The 20,331-nt window shown below is 44.4% G+C and overlaps 1 protein-coding gene across 1 annotated transcript in view; it reads right to left on the bottom strand.

Annotated features, from left to right (window-relative positions):
* Nucleotides 1–472: 472 nt before the first annotated feature.
* PAH (phenylalanine hydroxylase) overlaps nt 473–20,331 on the bottom strand; it is an 89,050-nt gene continuing 69,191 nt past the window's right edge. Inside the window, exons 6-13 of the mRNA XM_004700348.2 lie at nt 17,721–17,917; nt 15,500–15,635; nt 14,052–14,121; nt 9,134–9,190; nt 5,833–5,928; nt 5,186–5,319; nt 2,758–2,873; nt 473–1,068 (exon numbers count right to left, since the gene is read on the bottom strand). Of these exons, the coding sequence (XP_004700405.1) occupies nt 1,025–1,068; nt 2,758–2,873; nt 5,186–5,319; nt 5,833–5,928; nt 9,134–9,190; nt 14,052–14,121; nt 15,500–15,635; nt 17,721–17,917 (850 nt within the window). The 3' untranslated portion in view covers nt 473–1,024. The remainder of the gene's footprint in view (nt 1,069–2,757; nt 2,874–5,185; nt 5,320–5,832; nt 5,929–9,133; nt 9,191–14,051; nt 14,122–15,499; nt 15,636–17,720; nt 17,918–20,331) is intronic.

The raw sequence follows: 20,331 nt of genomic DNA, 5'->3' as shown, positions 1-20,331 counted from the left end.
GAAAGAGGAGGCTTTCTACTCCTGTGAAGATTTATAGCATCAGAAACCCAAGAGGGTTTCTTCTCCATCCTATAGGGTTGCTATGAGTAGAACTCAACGCTATGCCTGTAAGTTTGGCTTAGGTTTGGTATCTCAAAGGGAATATGAGGCGTTTACTCCCAAACCATATTTCATTCCAAGCAACATTGGAAACTGCAAAATGCTGTAATCACTACGGTTTTCAAAACATGGTTTCAATTCTTACGTTCATTGTAGATTTTCTTTCTTCAATAATTCATTCATTTAGTCATTGAATAAATATTTACTGAATATCCACTAGCCAGAACCTCAGTTACCATCCATTACATCAGAGGTGTCTTCAAAATGCCTCCCAAACACATTGGATAATGACACTGTAAGATGTGGAGATCAGGTAAGGACTTACATTATTTTGCTCAGCAGTATTTATGATTACAATAAAACATACAAAGACTTTTTTGGTGCTACAGAACTTTTAATGTTTGTAACTCTTTCAATGGGTTCTTCAATTCAAGGTAATCTTACAGGCAAAATACCAAAGCAGTAATTGAAATTACAGTGAACTCAAGTAGATGATGAATTTGGGTGTTAGCACATATTAAACCTGAAAATTCAATTCTAATAACCATTTTGTGCCTAATATTTAATCATATATGCTCCCTTAGGATTTCTCCATAGCAAAAAACAAAACAAGTTTAATTAGTCTTGATGAAATGTGACCTCTCATTGATTTTAAAATCAGTTATGAGTATGAGATTACCATCTTTAAGTCGAAGACTGCCATATTTGATCTACCGTTATGATTATTTGGGTATATATTAATTATGAAACCATTTCAAATTATTTTTCTCTACTTGTTGATCTTTCATCTTGTCCTCCAAAAGAATTTAAACCTGTTATTTAATATGAAGGTTTGCCTTTTCAGATTTTTTCAGATGAAATAAAGGAAGCAGTTGGATTTCTATCAACAGATTCACCAGCTGACAGAAGGAATTCTGCCCAAACTTTACTTGATTTTCTGCAAGGCACTGCAAAGGATTCCAACTTCACCTGCAAAGAAAAACATCATTATCACAGGCCACTTAGATAATGAGTAGGTCATCTTTAAGGGTAAACACTAGGGGATTGATGGAATATTTGGATAAGCCAGTGCCACCTAACTTCTAAGGAGCATATAACTTTCACATGGAAATGAGGTCTTGGAAGTTATGGGGCAGGTACTTAAAACTTGTAAAACATGCTAGAAATTCTAATATAATTAACTACCTCTTTGCACAAGACTTTTTCAGGGAAGGAATTAACAGGTTTCTCTCCCGGGAAATCACAGTTCCTCTGTGTCACTTATATATGGAAGGAGTTGTATTCTAGAATCCAAAAGTGTGGTTCAGAATCACTGAGGAATTCTAAAAATTCCCAAACCTTATCACAAATTTAGTCATTTGAGTCTGGGGGCTATAGCTCAAGACTATTACTTTTGAACTTGCCCTCCAAGTGATTCAGATGCACGTTAAAGTTTGAGAATGCCATGTCTATGCATATAACTCAGTCTAGCTTGCCGGACCACTGGACTAAGGTCTGGTGATGTTTCTACCATATGAGCTACCTTCCCATGTTTTCAAGGGCCATAGGAACCCAGAGTGTCCACAGAAACGGAAGAGACCTAAATAACCTCACTTAAGGAGACTTAACAGGTCAATCCCAGTAAGCATCAAGTTGAATGAGTCTCATGGTGATTAGGGTGTTACAGAGTAGAACTGAGTTCATAGAGTTTTCATGGATGTAACTGTTATAGAAGAATATTGGCAAATTTTTCTTGTCATTTGTTCCACCCAGGGACATGGGGAGACCAATCGTTCTGTCTTGTTAGCATATAAGAGCTATTGGATGGCCGAGAAAGCAGAGAGAATGGATATCTTAGTGGATGAGATTGCAGGAAGCACAATATAAATTAGACACTTAGAGGAAAACAGGTGGACATTGTACCTTGAATGGTGTCCACCAAACTATATGTTGACACTATAATCCACCAGCGTTTTCTAAATTGACCTGGAGAAGGTAACTGTGATCTTACTGGAAATTGGGGTTTTTGTATGTGTAATCTTTGAGATTATAAAGTCATACCTGATGAGAGTGAGTCCTAAACCCGAAATGAATGATGCCTTCGTCAGAAGAGAAGCTATACAGATGTAGATACAGAAAAGGCCATGTGAAGACAGAGACAGAGATTGGAGTGGTGGATCTACAGGCCAAGGAAGTCTAAGGATTGCTGGCAACCACCAGAACCTAGAAAGATATAAGGGTGTTCTCCCTAGAGCCTTTAAGAAGAGCGTGGCTCCGGGGATACTTTGCTTTTAAAAGACTCCTAGCCTCCAGAACCACAAGAGAACAGATATCTGTTGTTCTAAGCCACCTCCTTTGTGGTATTTTATTACGAAGACCCTAGGAAACTAAAGCAAGAGCCAAAAGAAAAAGCAGGGTGTGTCAATGGCAAGCCAAGCTAGGACAGTGGAAGGGTTATAGGGAAGGGGTAGACTCTAGGAACATAGATGGGAAAGGCTACTTAAGACTATTCTGGCTTTTTGGCCGACATTTTCTCCCTCAGTGTGCCTGTGGCTGGCCTGGAGATGACTTCTCTCCTTATTCCAACCTTTACTAAACTTCTTATTTTGCCTACAGTGAAGTCAAGAAAATACAGCCCTTGAATTCAAGGAAAGTGTGCTATCAAAGAGTACCACTTACCATTGATGGAGTCGGCCAAAATCTTAAGCTGCTGGGTGTTGTCCAAGACCTCAATCCTCTGAGTGTACGGATCGTAACGAACTGTGAAGGGCTTTGGGATCGTGGCAGCAAAGTTCCTGAGACCAAAACCACAGACCTGAGTGAAAGGTACTATTGGGAGGACTGATTGAGGAGGGGGTCTCTGTGGCATGGCACTTTGCTATTCACAGTAGGCTTCAAAAGTCAGGGCTGAGAGTGAAACAGAGTTTTAGTGACATCCTTTTGTGTGTGTGTGTGTGTGTGTGTGTGTGTGTGTGTGTACAACATACATATAAACCAATCCTAGGGGCCATCGAGTCAACTTTGACTCATGGAGACCCCATGTGTGTACAATTGTGCTCTACAGGGTTTTCAATAATAAATGTTTCAGGGGCAGATCACTAGACCTTTCTTCCAAGATACCCTGAGGCAGTCTCAAGTCTCCTATGTTTTGGTTAACAGCTAAATGTGTTGTACATTAACACATGCTTATTTACTTGAGGGAGCCCTGGTGGCATTAGGCAGCTAACCGCAAAGTCAGGAGTTCAAAACCACCAGCCACCTTGGAAAAAAGAGGCTTTCCACTGTTATAAAGAGTTAGTGTTGGAAGTCCACAGGGGCAGTTCAACCCTGACTTATAGGGCCACTATGAATCAAAATCAACTCTACGGCAATGAGTTTATCTGTTGTTGTTGCTGATTTACTTATTTATAAAATGATTGTGATAAATAAATAAATAAATAAAATAATGTAAACAACTTTGTTCATCAAATGAAATCAAGATTAATTAAAATCATCCAAAGAATACTATAGAGAAAAGTTAAGAGATTTCCTGAAAATCTATTTCAGAGAGAGAAATGACTCTCCAAGATGAAAAAAGTACTGTGTTAATACTGAAATTTAGTATGTACCAGGAACTAGGTTAAATCCTAACTGTTCTATACTCTTTACAAATATTATTACCAAAAATGTAAAAATTAAAAAATATTTATCATTTATCATTACCAATCTAATTCTCACAGTGACTTTATAATGAGTATACTATTACTATATTCTCCATTTTATGGATAAGGAAAGGGAGCCTTAGAAAAGGATAGTGTCTCAACAAGACCACATGGTCAGTAAATTGGGATGGGGCCAAGTGGTTTGATTCTGACCTGGGTTCTTAACTTCCCTGCCAGCCCTCTATTCCTGGCTCTGGGAAGAATCTGCCATGAGGAACTATGTGAAGGACATGGAATAATATAGTTAGCCAGGTATTCCAAAATGATTTGTCAAATGCAAAGTCATAATACATTCTAGTTCTAAGTTGGTCCCTGATGGAACTTGAAGCTGACATTCTGAGAAGACGCGTCTAAGAGAGACTAATCTCACCGCCATTGAGTCACCGCTGACTCATAGCAACTCCCTGTAGGTGTCTGAGGTTGTAGTAGCTGATGACGAAAGCAGAAAGCCCAGTCTTTCTCCTGCAGAGCTGCTGGTGGTTTTAAATTGCCGACCATGCAGCTCTCAGCCCAACACTTAACCACTGCTCCACCAAGGCTCCATAAGGGAGACTAGCAGTAGGGCTCACCAATTTGGGAAAGAGTGGTGTAGCACAGTGGCTAAAACCTCGCGATCTGGAGTCCGATTGCCTGGGCTCCAATGTTGCCTCTGCCAGATTGTAAAACCAACTTCACTACCGTTGAGTCAATTCCAACCCATTGGGACCATAGAGGACAGGGTAGAACTCCCTCCTGTGGATTTCTCAGACTGCAACTCTTTACGGGAATAGAAAATCCTCATCTTTCTCCCTTAGAGCAGCTGGTGACTTTGAACTGCTGGCCTTGCAGTTAGCAGCCCAATGCTTTGGGGGGGACTCCTGAAGTAGAAAGGCAGTGAAAAGGAGGGCATCCCTCAACAAGATGGATGGACGCTGTGGCTGCAACAATTGCCTCCAGCATATGAGCACTTGTGAGGCTGGCGCAGGCCTGGACAGTGTTTCCTTCTGTTGTACACAGCACAGGGTGGCTAGGAGTTCATGTCTATGGCACTTAACAACAAGGACTGATTGAGGGCAGGGTAATGGCTTCTATGGCCATATTGTTCACAGAGAGTTTGGTGACTGGACCCGGTGGCTGCATTGAGTCAGAATGGATGGGGGTTGTCTGCACGAGTCAATATGTCCACTCAATAAGCTGAGCAATGAGGTTAAGCTAAGGGATACCTCCCAACAGGGTGGAAAGGGTCAAGGGCGGGGAAGTGAGGGAAAGCAATTCTGACTAATCTTCAACATTGCTGTAGACCTTTGAGGTCAGTCTCCTCAGCAAACACCTGCAGATCCATGATGTTTCTCAGGGCCTGGGGACCTGGCACCGGAGCCAGCTGGGAAGTCCACATAGCCTCCAGCACACTTTGGCTGCTGCCTTACCTCACTTTCTCCTTGGCGTCATTAAAACTTTCAGCTACATAATACAGGGGCTGGAACTCGGTGACGCTGTACTCCTGGATGGCTGTCTTCTCCAGCTCCAGGGGGAGGAGGATTGGCTTCTCTGATAAGCAGTACTGTAGGTCCCAAACAGAACGTTTCTGCAGTTAAATCAGGGCTGGTGGTGCCCGAACCCTCCCATAGGCCATATGTACACCTTTTCCCATGCCACCTTTATTCTTCCTACATCCCAACCCGAATGTACTGAACTAAATTAGTTTGCATGTCCTAGACCCTACCCTTCATAGTCTACCTAAACACAGCAGCCAAGGTAGAAGAGAGTCAATCATTCTCAAGTAAGATATGGGGGTACATTATATATAAAATGTATACATTTGCATATCACTGTAGGTGTTGGCCAACTTTGGGATCAGGGGTCCCTCTGCCATGGAGACCTGTGCACTTGGACCCTCTACCTCTAACAGCCATCGTCATGACCAAAGCTCAGCTGCTAGGGTACCAGTTCACTGGGGGAGAAGATGCCTGCGTACATCTCAAAATGGATGTCATGGATCCTAACAGCATTAAGAAAACAATAGTTTCCTCCACCTACCTTTTACAAATCTGGCCTTGCTTCCTGTTAGTCATACCTGTAATTCACCAAATGATGACAGGAGCCCCGCACCATAGGCTTTTATGGAGCCTCCTTGCTTGCAAAGCCCAAACTCCACAGTAAACCAGTAGATCTGGAATGGAACATCAAGCTTAGAACTCATCCCAGAAACCAGATGGCAACAGATGTTATAGGCAAAGACAATATTGTCCAAATGGGAGCTCACGCAGATCCATTCTCTGAGTCAGTATCACCTAGACTTGATATTTGGTATTCTAAGGCTCATCCCACCAAGTTACCTGCTAAACCATCAATAGTTGGCTGAATGCAAGATGTGATAGCAGGTCATGAAAGGGACGGATGAGCGAGGTTTTAAGGACACCCCTAACACAGTCCTCTATGCATGACAGGAACCCTTCCATCCCTTTTGCTTTCCTTGCTAGCTTCAACTAGACCAGAGGTTCTCAACCTTCCTAATGTCGCAACCCTTTCATACAGTTCCTCATGTGGTGATGACCGCCCCCAGCCATAAAATTGTTGTCATTGTTACTTCATAACTGTAATTTTGCTACTATTATAAATCAGGCAACCCCTGTGAAAGGGTCGTTTGATCCCCCAAAGGGGTCACGATCCACAGGTTGAGAGCTGCTGAACTAGAGCAAGGTGTCCTGTTAAGTTGATCAGGGTTATCAGGAAATCCCATCAGACTCAGCAATGGAAGGTAGGGGGGAGTTGTTGACAGAATTAAGGAGGGGAGCATCACATTGTTCATGCTAAAACGTGAGGTGTTTCTGACATGCCACCTGCCAGTCACTAGCCAATCACCTCCCAAAATAACCAAGTTCTTTTCTTTCAACAACTTTTGGTCCTGGTCTGGATGGTGCCAAAATCCTGGCATCAACCTGCTGACTGGGGCCAAGAGAATCCCAGGTCCGTCAGATGCTGGAGACAATCAATTTCTTGGATAATAAGAGGTGGGTTACTATTTAGGTCTATTTGTAGGTCTGGTGTTGCTAGCCGATACCTAGGCAGCCCCTGAGGTATAGTCACCCCAGGCACAACAGAATAAAACATTGCTTGGTCCTATGCTGTCCCCATGATCAGTTGAAAATCAAACTGTGATTGTGATCCAGAGACTGGTTTTTGGAAATAAGTAGTCAGGCCTATCTTCTTTCTTCTTCCATCTTAATCTGGAAGCTCCTTGGAAACGTGCTCAGCATTATAGAGAAAGGCAAGTCGCCACTGACTGGTGGGGTGATGGCTATGCATGAGGTGCTTGAGCAGGAAAGTAACTCCTGGTCTCCTATATAGAAGGCAAAAATTCTAGCACTGAATCACCAGTGCCCATTTTATTGTGCTGAAGAGTGTTAAACTTGGGAAGGCTGCCAGAGCTCAGTGGGCAGGTGAGTAGGCTTCAGTCCAGAGAGGTGTAGTGTGTGCATAAGGTGACAGAGCAAAATAACGACAGAGCAAGAACCAACCCAGGATAGTTCCAGTTCAGTAAATTCCTTTTTTGATAAGTAAGGTGGGTTCTGGGTACTTTGATCATTGGCACAGCAGGTCATACAAGGCTATGAGTTCTTACAAATGACAGATTTGATCTAGTTCTGCAGCTTCTTTGAAAGCAACTTCCTGACAACATCTGTCATTTAAAAAATCATGTTCACAAATGCTTAACCCTTTAAATCCTCCTAATAAACCTCTGAGATGGGCATGATATGAACTACTCTAATCTTTCACATTGTGATGTTGTTCAAGAATATGACTACACCATGAACTTCCAGAAGAATGAATAAATCTGTCTTTGAAGACATGTTTCTTGGAAGTGCGGATGGTGCGACTTCAGCTCACATACTTTGGACATGTTATCAGGAGAGAGCAGTGCTTGGAGAAGGACATCGTACTTGTTAAGGTAAAGGACCAGAGAAAACAAGGAAGACCCTCACTGAGATGGATTGATACAGTGGCTGCAGGAATGGATTCAAACATAAGAACAACCATGAGGATGGTCCAGACCAGACAATGTTTTGTTGTACAGAGACAAATTCTGTTGTACCTAGGGTCACTGTGGCAGTTACATAATCTCCTGTCAACTTGCAAGGGGGTGTAGTATAGCCTGTCAATGAGGTCATAGCCAATAAGGCCTCTGTGTGGGCATGGACTTATCCTGAGGATTCTGGGAAGTCTCCCTGTATCTTCCTTCTTGGAGGTGGGAGACACTCTGTGCTTCATCTCCAAGTGAAATATTCCTGTTGACAAGCCACGAGGAGGAATGCGGATGGCAGCCAGAGCCTTGGAGCTGGAGGAGCCACGTGGCGACCCACACCAGCGATAAGATGCTTCCATTGCCACTGGATCCACAAGACTTTCCACCTACTGGCCTATGATATTCCTGCACTCAGTGTCACTGAATGTGTTATGTGGGTCTGAAGAGGAATTTATAGACTGGTACTGGACATATGGGCTAATATTGGATTCACAAACTTGATCTGGACTGGGCTGGGATTTTTCCCAATATACAATTACTCTTTTATATGAAGCTCTTGCTTATGCACCCATGAGTCTCCCTGGATTTGTTTCTCTAGTCAACTCAGACTAACCTAATCACTATGAGTTGGAACTGACCCAATGCACCTAACAATCACTCATTTATAGAGATGAGGGGAAGAATTTTCTGAGAATGTTCCGTCTTGCTGATGTTTTGCATTTGTAATCTTCCAAGCTGGTACATCTTAATGATCTATTTAAGCTTCAAAGTCTGATACAAAATGTTTCTTTATTCTTAGTTTTGAACTCCCAGGCTGATGCAACTCTAGTGATGTGGTCTGGAGATTGGAGGGTGATGTGCTCCGATTGGAGGGGAGCCTAGAAGAAGGTAACTACCTGCACTCCAGAGTCGCTACTTCAGTGGAAGAGTCCCATCAGAGTCACTCCTGCGAGGGGCGTATTAGGCAAGAAGGGTCAGTTCACCCACATTTCCTACTTTGGTACCTGAGTAACAAAAGACCCTACCTAAGTCTAGCTCCAGGACAGAGGCAGAGATGAAGCTGTGACACAAGACTACATCATACAAGTGCTTTATGTCTGAAAGTTCTCAAAGGCTATCATAGCCTATTGTGTTTTGAAGCCATTCTTTTTAAAATTACATGTACACATATTTATGCATCCAGTTTCAAAATCAATCCATTAAAGGGACATCAAGATGTGAAGCTTTACTCTGGGAAACGCATTCCAGCGCTTTCTGACATTTTCCTCCCAGGGGAGGGGCAACAGGCTGAGAGATCTGAAGGCTAGGACTCCCACCATCCATCCAGAGAGGGAAGAGATTTCGGAATTACCGTGGCGAGTTTCTCAATGTACTCATCAGGTGCACCCAGAGAGGCAAGGCCAATTTCCTATAATAGTGGAGAAGCAAGAGTTACTGGCATGCCTAGACTCTGCCCGTCTTCAACCTTGACCCCAATACCAAACCAGCTCTTGACCAGGAAGGTGGTCTGTGGGCAGATCCCTGTGGAAGCACTGATCTTGAATGCTTTATCACACTTGTCTTGTTCACAATTGTAGTATGACAGATTTCGAGAACAGGGGAAACCTTGCATTGACTTTACAAATGAGAACATTGTGGTTCAGAGAAGGGAGGTGATCGGCCCCAGGTCTGGCAGTAAGTTAGTGTCTGAAACCTCATTGTCACTCCGCCCAGGGGTTAATCCTCCACAGCACAGCTGGAGCATTCCTGGAGTGCATGGGTCTTAATCACGCCAGGTGAAAATATCACAGAAGAACTTCAGAGAAGTGTTTGACAGTCAGTCAGATATATACAGAGCTGCAGAGACTGAAATATCATGGCCCATTTCTCACCACAGCTCCAAGAGTAGAATTAATCTGCTGGTCTCATTCACAGCACTTTCTCCAACCTGCCTTGTACAGAGTTATTTATGCATTCATGTTCATTTATATTTGTCTTCCATACTATATGCATTCATTCATTCAAAAAATTAGATGTCTTCTATGTGCTCGTGTTTACTATGTACCTTCTAAGTGCTAGGCAGTGTACAAAATCAGAAAACATCCTTGCCTGGTGGTATTTTAAGTTGAGTGGACGGAGACAGGCAATAAGCAATCAGCATATAAAGATATATTTTCACAAGTGTTATTTCTTATTTCCAAAGTAGATGAGGGGAGTTGGTGGGGAGTGCCAGGGAAAGGAGGGAAAGTTAAGGTTTTGAATACACTTGCAGGGTACACGTCACTGAGAAAGTGAGGTAATGTTTCAACCCAGACTTCAAGGAGATCAGCTTGGTGGGTCTGGTGACATCTGAGTATGCAGACCAACTCTATAACAAGTCCACGTGCTGGGTAAGGCAGAGAACTATGGGCAGGTTCAGGAATAGTGAGAGACAAATGTGGCTTGAGCCAATTAACAAGCAAAGGAGAGTAGTAGATGACAGCAACGAGGGATCTTGGATCAAATGACAGGGTTTATTGGGCAAATTAGGGGCTGGGCTTTTACTCTTAGTAAAAAGCCATTGGAGAGGATTGAGCAGAGAAATGACACGATCTGATTTGTGTTATCAAAGACTGCACCTGACTGCTATGTGAGAACAGGTTATTAGGGGATCAATGGCCCCTGGAGGCTGTTGTCATCATTCCGATGAAAAACAAGAGTGAGGCCAGGTGGGTGGCTAGAGAAGTAATGAGATATCATTGGATTTTACCCAAATGGTTATGTGGGAAGTGAATAGAGTTTGAAAGGTGGAATATACTCCATTTTCTGAAAGATTAGTTGTAGGGCATGTGGGAGGGGGAAAAAAGTGTCAACGATGGCACCCGGCTTTTATTGTCTGAACAATGGGAAGGATGAAGTACCAACAGGGACACAGAAAGGACCTGGAAGGTGCAGTGGTTCTGCGCTCGGTGGTAACCCCAAAGTTGGCAGCTCAAATGCAGCAGCTGTTTTGCAGGAGAAAGATGTGGTGTCTGCTTCTGCAAAGAGTGTCTTATGGGCCTTTCTATTCTGTTACACGGGCTTTCTATGAATCAGACTCAACTCAACAGCTCTGGGTTCGGACTTGGTTCTGGGTTGAAAAAGTCTGAGAGGGAAGGTCTGGGATAAAATATTGGATAGGAAGAACAGACATCCAAGTGCAGAGAGGAGTAGGCAGTTGAGTATGCAAGTCTGAGTTTTAGGGTTGAAGTCTAGTCTGCAGATGGATATTTGCTTGCCATAAGAATAGAGGTGGTATATAAAGCCATGTTATTGGATGAGATGACTAGGAGATTTGGTGTAAACAGAGATCAGAACTCCAAACTGAACTCACCAAGAGGTAGCATGGTCTCCATCTGAATCAAGAGTAATGGTTGGCCATTACTATCTATCTATCTATCTATCTATCTATCTATCTATCTATCTATCTATCATCTACCTACCTATCATCTATCATCTATCATCTCCCCTTTCCCCCACAAACATCCATTTTAGAACATTTACTTCTTTTCTATACTCATCAGCTCTCCCCTCTTCCACCATAATTGCCTCCCCCACCATCCTCACCAAGAATCCTTGGCTGCTTCAATAGCTCTACCCTTCCTGGATTTTATATATAGCAAAACATAGAAAGAAAAATATAGAGAAAAAAAACACTGCACTCTGTCTGATAACAAGGCTATTTAATTTATCTCCAGTCTATGGTCAGAGGGGATTCACTAGAGGCTTAATCCATGTGCGGACTCTGCAAATGGATTTTGGCTCCCACCATTATCCAGAGCCTTCAGCAAACTAGGTGTTCCCAATTTAAGCTCTGATACCATTCCCTCCTTCAGGTTTGGATTTTACCATTCACAATCCTTGGATCCCAAAGGTTGGTGTGCTTCTTCCATTGCTTGTTCAAATATAAGCCTTTAGGATACTGGATGCTATTTTTTTGAATAGCTGATGCCTAATGCTTTACAATACTGATTTAGAAGCAAATTTATCTAGTGTCCTTCACCTAGTTATGCTATCTATCTCTGCTCTATTCGCCCTTCTCTGCTCTATTCACCCTTCCAAATCATGTCACAAACCAAGTCATTGCTAAATCAATACAGTGCTTTGCTTCTCTAGACACCATTTTTCCTGTGAGCCCAGAGCTTTCCTAAAAGAGGACACCAATATTTCCTGTGCTCCATCCCTAGTCCATCCTGCAGCACAGTGGAAAGCAAGTCTTGCCTTCAGAATGAAAAGGGGTGTGCTTGGGAAACTTTCAAGCTGCTCTCCTGACTTGGGACTGTGCAGGTTAAAGTTGGGGCCATGTGGCATGGGTGCTCAGTAGCTCTATTTGTCCACTCCATGGTGGAGCTGCCTCAAAGTGGAAATGGCTAAAAGAGGATTGCCACTTACTCTGAATGGGGAGAATATCTATGGTGGTGAGAATAAATGTGCTTGTTCTTTGGCCACCTTTACAATTTCAAACCCACCATGAATATGCAATGGCATCTTGATAACCGTCAGCAAGCTTCTGGAAGTCCAATGCTCAGAACTAGCCTCACTCTCCCAGTGTCACTGCCATGGTTACAATTCAGCTGATCCCTAAAGACTGACACTCTCTCTGAACGCTGCCGTTTGCAAAACCCCACATAAGAGCTTCCTCTCCTCACTGCCATTGAGTATAGGTCGACTCACAGTGCGTCTGTAGGACAGGGTAGGACTGCCCCTGTGAGGTTCCGAGACTGGAACTGTTTATGGGAGTCAAAATCTCCATCTTTCTCCCAGGGAGCACCTGGTGGTTTCGAACTGCAGCCCTCGAGGATCGCAGCCCAATGTGGAACCCCTACACCACCAGGGCTCCTCTCATAAGAGTAGCAGTGATTTTGTTTTGCTTTGCTTTGTTTGGAGCTGATGTATTTTACAAGCTCAGTTCTCCATTACTTAGCAAGTAACACATTTGGTTTGTTTGTGTCACATATGAAGTTGTAGGCTTTTCTTTTTTTTTTTAACATTTTATTAGGGGCTCATACAACTGTTATCCCAATCCATACACACATCAATTGTGTAAAGCGCATTTGTACATCGTTTCTCAAAACATTTTCTCTCCACTTAAACCCCCGACATTAGGTCCTCATTTTTCCCTTCCCTCCCCGCTCCCCCTCCCTCATGAGCCCTTGATAGTTTATAAATGGGTATTTTGTCATATGTTGCCCTGTCTGATGTCTCCTTTCATCCACTTTTCGGTTGTCTGTCCCCCAGGGAGGAGGTCACACACAGTTCCTTGTAATCGGTTCCCTCTTTCCTACCCATTCTCCCTTTACCCTCCCTGTGTAGCCTTTTCATTCAGCACGACTATTCATGTTTTCCAGCTGAGGGAAAACGGCTATTAACTCCATCACCCCATTGCTCTGGAATGCCTCCTTTGGTAAGAATGGTGTCTTGTGCCAGTATTCGCTCATGGAGCATTCTAGTCTTTCCTCATTCACCCTTGAAAGGAAAAGAAAGAAAGAAAACTGGCAGGGAGGGTTTTCACTGACCCACAACAGAAGGAAGCACAGAGTGACCCAGCACTGTTCTCAGGTCACGGAGCTGGTTAGTGGCACCAAGGGGCACATGTTGGGCCAGCACCCAGTTCTCCCTTCATCCAGACTACCCAACCATGGCTTCGGGCTGCTCTTCAGAGCCCAAAGAGAATTGGGAGAGCTCTTCCACTCATCCATAAAGCCTGTTTTGAGTCGGCTCACCACTGTGAGCAATGGCAAAGATAACCCGAAGTCTAAACTAATATTTTGATGCTGGCAACGAGACATTTTGCTCTTTATTTTTGCCAAGCATGAAGTAGGCTATTGACATTGTACCTTTAAAAAAAAAGACATGTCATTTAACCAGGGAATAATGACAAATAACTCCCCAGCAAAGTAGACAGTCACAAAGTACCCCAAAAGGAGGAGAAAATGCCTAGGAGACCCTAGAAGAAGGTAAGGTACTTCCCTGTAGGGATCAGCAAAGGTGTACTAGATGAAAGCGCTCTTAAAGTATGCCTGGTAGAACCAAAGAGAGAGGAAAATTCGACAGTAGACATGATTCAGAGAGTGATTAATCCAGCAATCTCACGCTGCAGACCTGTGGGGTAGATGTTTAGCCTGCCCCATCTCAGATGGCCTCACACCACACCACACTTGGTTCACTCCTGCAGAGAGTGCTAAGGGCCCGAGCCTACTGAGAGTTCCGTTGATTTGAGCAATACAGGCCCTGAGCCTGTAACTAGAAAACCGAACAGCTTTATTTCTTACCTGGGAAAACTGGGCAAAGCTGCGGTCTGAAAACAAGGGCACATGTCCCAGCAGCTCATGGCAGATGTCACTGAAAGACAGAAGGTACAATGCTTGGAGAGGAGGAAGGTTACAAGTTCAAAGCCTCCATCTTCCTAGACCAGTGGTTCTCAACCTTCCAAATGCCGCGAACCTTTCATACAGTTCCTCATGTTGTGGTGACCCCTCAACCATAAAATTATTTTCGTTGCTACTTCATAACTTTCATTTTGCTACTGTTAGGAATTGGGCGACCCCTGTGAAAGGGTCGTTCAACCCCCAAGGGGTCGCGACCCACAGATTGAGAACCACTGTCTATACAAAGGAACTATGTCAGTCAGGCTACTAACCTAAGTGTTCTGTGGGGCTCGGAGTGAGATGAGGCATGGCATCAGAGACAAGAAAGAAAAGGGGAAGGGACGATAGGAACAAGGCAGGACACAGCAGCCAGTGTTCTCAGAAGTATGTCCTGTGGGGTCTGGGGCAGGGCAGCCAAGGTTATTCCCACTGAGTGAAATTCCCATCCCATCTTCTCCTTTAGACTCCCATCCCTAAGCAGATACAATATATTCAGTTATTCCCAAAGGAATTAGGGAAAGAGTGCTGTTCCTCTCTCAATCTGGAGGGAAGGAGGAGCCAGGGAAGAAACCCTACACTTCTTTCGCACTTTATGTGCCAGGTCCATTGGAAGCAGGTCTTTTCTGATTTGAAGCGATGAACTTTGTGTGCAGAGGAACATAATTGAGGACACTCTATGACATATGTTCTATCTGTCAAAGAAGGTGGCTAGACACAAAAGAATGAAACACAGTGGCCTGCCATTCCCTAACTTCAACTACAAAAAAATCCAGGCATAGACCCAAATCATGTATTCACATAGCCAAGGCTCCCTGGTGGTGCAGTGCTTAAGGGTTCAACTGCTAACCAAAAAGTTGGCAGCTCGAATCCACCAGCTGCTCTGTGGGAGAGAGATGAGGCAGCCTGGTGCTGTCAAGATTACAGAGTTGGGAACCACATCGGGCAGTTGCTTCAAGTCAGCATGGACTGAATGACAGACAGTGTGGCTATACGGTGTCCATATCTCCAGTGGGGACTAAGAGAGCAGGCCCACCACTCCTTCCTCTCCCCACTTAGAAGTTGATCCTGCTAACTTGTCCTGTTCCTTTCAGACTTCAATGGCCACTCCCTCAGTTCACAGCATCAGTCTCAATTCTCCAGTCAGTCTCGGCTAGTCTGACAGAGAAAAAATCCATCCTCTGTGTGGGGATGTGACACCACGGCTGAACCATCCATGTGACAATCCCTGTGAACCAGCCCCAATGGCCTGGAGCCTCACAGCTGGCCAGGGAGGGATGGTGCTCATTCTGAGTCAGATCTGACTACGTGGCAGTGGGCAGGGGCAGGAGCTGGCCGTTGGGGTCAGTACTCACGGTTCGGGCGTGTACATGGGCTTGGAGCCGTGCCTGATGTATTGTGTGCAGTGGAAGACTCGGAAGGCCAGGCCACCCAAGAAATCTCGAGAGGAAAGCAGGCCAGCCACGGGTCGGAGGCGGAAACCAGTGCAAGCTGAGAGACACAGAAAAGAGAGAATGCTCAGGCTCCATCACAGCAGAGCCAGAGGGGCCTGGGACCTTGTCACCACATTTGCCAGTAAGGGAAATGATGAGAGGAGCTCGTTTAGCTTCACACAGTCCACCCCATGAGCAACGGTGACTTCTGTAATGGGGGTGTTGGGGAGGAAGAAGTGTATATCCTACCTTTGACTCTTTCTGAATTGTTCTCTCTCTGAAGCTTTCTCGGAGTGGACTGCTTGCTGCTCTGCTCTTGGCCATGCAATGGACTCAGTGCTGTGCCGGCACAGCGACCCAGCAGGTAAGTCTGTCTAAGTCACAGCTAGCCAGGTAGGAGGTCTATTTGGACTGTGTGTTTATGGCATGTTCTCTAAATGCCTTTTCATCTATAGTAAAGCTGATATGTTTATCACTTTCTTTCCTGTTCTTTCATCCGTCCTTCTATTTGCTCCAAATTTGGAAGGAGGATGATGATAGCGATAATCATAATGTTAATAGGCAATTTATCTATTACTTATGTCAGACACTGTTCTCTTTATAATATTCATTAAGTCTCCCAGTAGCACTGGGAGATGGATACTTTTATTACTCCCCCACTCCCTTACAGATGGGGAAGCTGAAACAGAGAGGTTAAGTCTCTTGGCCAAGGTCTCAAGCTAGGAAGAGGCAACCTGACCTTAAAGTTTGTTCTTCATTCCTGTTCTATGATCCCCTCAAGTGCCAGTATTATTGCTTGTTATTCTTATTATTGACCAACACAGCGTGGGTTCTTAGCCAAAGAGAATCCTTCAGACTCCCTTGACCCTCTGTCTCTGTTTCCTGATTCTTCAGACAGACACTTACTCTGCTGGGACACTGCCTCTCCTCTCTATCTAGGAAGCAAAGATCCTCTAAATGGAAAAGACTTGTTTAACCCACCCTCAGTCTATCACTCTCCTCCATGCCATGTAGTTTCTCTAGAACTTTGCTTCAGAGTAGACTATATCTGTATATAGTGTATAACATGTAATATAATATGTAATATATTATGTTTATTATATATAATATGTAGTATGTATATATACATACGCTGCATAGCCCTGCTGAATAGAAAATTCTGCATAGCTACATGTCTGTTGTCTCTTGGATTTCCTTCAGTCTACTTGGCACATTGCTGGTGCACAATACCTGTGCTGTTTGAGGGGCTCTCAAGTTGATTCCAACTCATGCTGACCACACATGTCAGAGTAGAGCTGCCCTATTGCATTTTTCTAAGCTGTAATCTTTAGAAAAATGTATGGCTAAGTCTTCCTCTCATGGAGCTGCTGGGTGGGTTTGAACTGCTAATCTTTTGGTTAGCAGCCAAGTGCCTGAATGTTAGTTATTGCCCCCAGAATCAAAACTCTCCTAGAAAGAAGGAATACACTGGGCTCACCTGGAAATGTTATGAAAGGTAAGGCATCGGTAGATCCTGTTTGTCCACTGAATTACTCAGATCCCAGTCTCATCCAGAATTATCCAGCACCTGCTGTCTATGCAGCATTACGGTGGGTTTTTTTTTTTCTTTTTCTTATTCCATCCTCACACGTTCCCCATGAGAAAAGCTAGAGGGTTGACATGGCCTTCATTTTACAGATGACAAACCTCAGGCAGGCTCCTCTAATGAGAGAGGCTCATGAGCAAAATTCAGACCTGATCCCTGGACCTAGAGCTCTATCAGGGCATTAGGGGCATTGCCTCACAAGTGACACACTTATTAAGCACATGCACATACCATGGCTGTATCATAACCCAGCAGGAGCTGCAGGGAGAACCTGGCTGGGCATCCTGGGTTTTGACTATGAAGAAAAATACTTTTCATGGGTGTGTGTATGGTAAAACCCATGCCTGATGTCTTCTCTAGGCTAGGTGGAAGAAGGTGAGGTGGGATGCAGCAGTTGATACAAGTATCCCTGGGAGAATCAACTTGCATGGGCTGCCACAAACACACTCACTCACTTTTTTTTCTCTCTCTTCTTGTTTTATTTTTTTTCTCCCCCTCCCTCTTTCTTCTTCCTTCCCAGACCTTTCTCTGGGACATTTGGCTCCAACCTGGACTTACTCTGCAGAAATTGAGAAACGTCTTCCAACTGGGGAATATTATCTTCATGGAAGCCACAGTACTTTTCCAAAAGAGGGAAAATGTGATTGTGCTCGTAGCAAGCATGGGTTTTATACAATGACTTCAGGGTCTTGAATATGGTCCCCCACGTTTTCTTTTCCTCTTCGGTGTACTCCACTCGAGGGATGGGCTGCCCACTGGAAGACAGGCACAAAACAGTGGTATTCAGCAGTGTGGGTGCAGAGGGGAAGGAGATGGTAAGATTAACAGAGGTAGACAGGCTACAGCATTATTCATCACCCAGACACTGCTGCTGGTGGGTACCACGGAGTCGATTCTGACTGACAGTGACCCTGGATGTCAGAGTGGAGCTGCCCCAGAGGGTGTCTAGGCTGTCACCATTACAAGAGTGGATCACCTGGTCTTTCTTCTGAGGGGTCCCTTGGGTTTCAACCAACCAATCTACTTGGTTAGCAGGTAAGTGCTTATCTGTTGTGCCACGGAGGCTCTTTACCCAGGCTCCACTCACCGCCCTTGAGTCCACTCGAACTCGGAGTTGCCCTCTACATAGAGCAGAACCTCTCCACAGGGTTTCAGAAGCCGCAAATCTTTACAGAAGCAGAAGGCCTCCTCTTTCCACCTCTGAGCTGCCGATAGATTCAAGCTGCTGACCTGCAGACCTTTTATTTAGCAGCCCAGACTCTAGTGGATTAAACTATAGTTGTCAAGGGGCAAATTCCACTTCTTGATATAATAAATATTCATGTTCCAGTGTTCCCTGCAGAGGGTTGATTTAGCTAAGGAACAATATGAATACAACTTGCATATTTTGGCCTGGACTGAGGATTTGCTGTGCTATGCAATATGTGCTGTGCTCTTGGGGAAATCAATGAGCCTTTCTGTTCCCTGCCTCTCTAATTGGAACCCTGGAGGTGCAGCAGATTAACAACAGGGCAGCTATGAGCAGGGTTGGGGTTTCAAATCCACCAGTCAATCGCTGGGAGAAAGATGAAGGTGTCTACTCCTATACAGATTTACAGTTTCAGAAATCCCATGGAGAAGTTCTGTTCTATACTCTAGGCTTGTTGAGTTAGAATGGACTCCACATAGCAGTTGTAGGGTAGGCTTTCTGCTCCTTTATCCAGAGTGGAAAGTCACCGACCTTCAGGACCAGGCAGGCTACATAAATATGTAAAGAAGTCAGTGTAAGGCAATAAGGAAGATGGAGCAATACAATGTGCATATCTCCCCAGCTGTACTGAGGATTTGCTGTGCTCTTGGGGAAACCGACCAGCCTTTCTGTTCTCCCGCCTCTCTAATTGGAACCCTGTGGATACAGCAGGATGGAAGCTGAGCTGATTTGAAGAACAAGCTCTCTAAACAAAGGTATCCAAGTTCACCAAAAGCAACAAAATTCTATGTTAGGTCAACCACAGCGATGCTCTCTGTGGGCTCAAGGAGATTCTCAATATATGGACCATGAGTTTGAGACCCTCTGAGTCTCAAACCGCTCAGTGAGCGGTTCACTTCTTGAATCTGATATAGCTGTTCCAGGGACATTATCAAGGTATCTTGATGTATTCTAGATACAACGTACACTTATCAAGCCTCTTCTTTTTTGGACATAGCCGAATCATAGGGAGCCAGAATGCTCCTTAGAGGCAGAGATGGGAAGACATGTCATCGGGAGAGATGAGTCTTTGGAAAAGGCCATCATGCTCAGTAAAGAGAGGGGCAGTGATAAGGTGGAAAGCAGATTGATACAAGCGCTGCATCAGGGGGCTCAACTGGAAGGACAATTATGAAGATGCTACAGGACCGGCAGGTGTTTCTTTCTGCTGTACATAGTAGTGACTATAAGTCATAACCAAATTCAATGGCACCTAACGACAACATTAATGTTCATACACTGAGCCATGCCGACAGGTCCTGCTCCTGTAGGGGGAGGTGGGCCCTAGCATTTAGATTCCAAAAAGCTTCCCCACTGATGCACACTGTAGTTTCAGAGTCTAAGTTTGAAAGACCTTTCTCAGAACCACCCAAGACTGATCTGCGTTCCCAAAAGCAAAATAAAGAAAACCAGAATCTGATATCAAAGACCAGTGAGTGTTTCCTGGGCTCCAGGCCTGTATCCCTAACAGGGTACACCGTGTCTGGGACAAGGCAGGCCTGTTTACTGTGAAGTTATGGACCATCACCAAAGGAGGGCCTCCTGCCCTTTTAGAGTTGTAGCTTATCCAAAGACTTGAGCGTAAGAGCAAAGTTGTTTTCTAGGGATTGGGGTTAGGGCAGCTGTTGGCTTCAGAATTGAAGGCCGGGCAACCCCAGAGATCCCTGTGGTGACCAGGAGAGGGGTGAAAAGAAAACTAGTTAAGTCTGTGCATGAAAACACAGAAATATGGGGCTTTCTACCCCATAATTGGTCTCAGAGACCCCCAGAGGTAGTTCTAAACTCTTACAGGGTTGCTATCTGTCTGATCGACTCGATAGCACTGAGTGAGTACATAAACAAGCAGCTTTATCTCAGAGCCAAGCACTGAGGAGAATGGATCTTTGGAGACAGATTAGATAGATAGATAGATAGATAGATAGATAGATAGATAGATAGATA

The sequence above is a fragment of the Echinops telfairi genome, unplaced genomic scaffold (assembly GCF_000313985.2).
Source record: "Echinops telfairi isolate 266 unplaced genomic scaffold, ASM31398v2 ScPeMD7_2;HRSCAF=8, whole genome shotgun sequence".
Taxonomy (NCBI): domain Eukaryota; kingdom Metazoa; phylum Chordata; class Mammalia; order Afrosoricida; family Tenrecidae; genus Echinops; species Echinops telfairi.
This window is presented reverse-complemented; position numbering and strand designations above follow the sequence as displayed.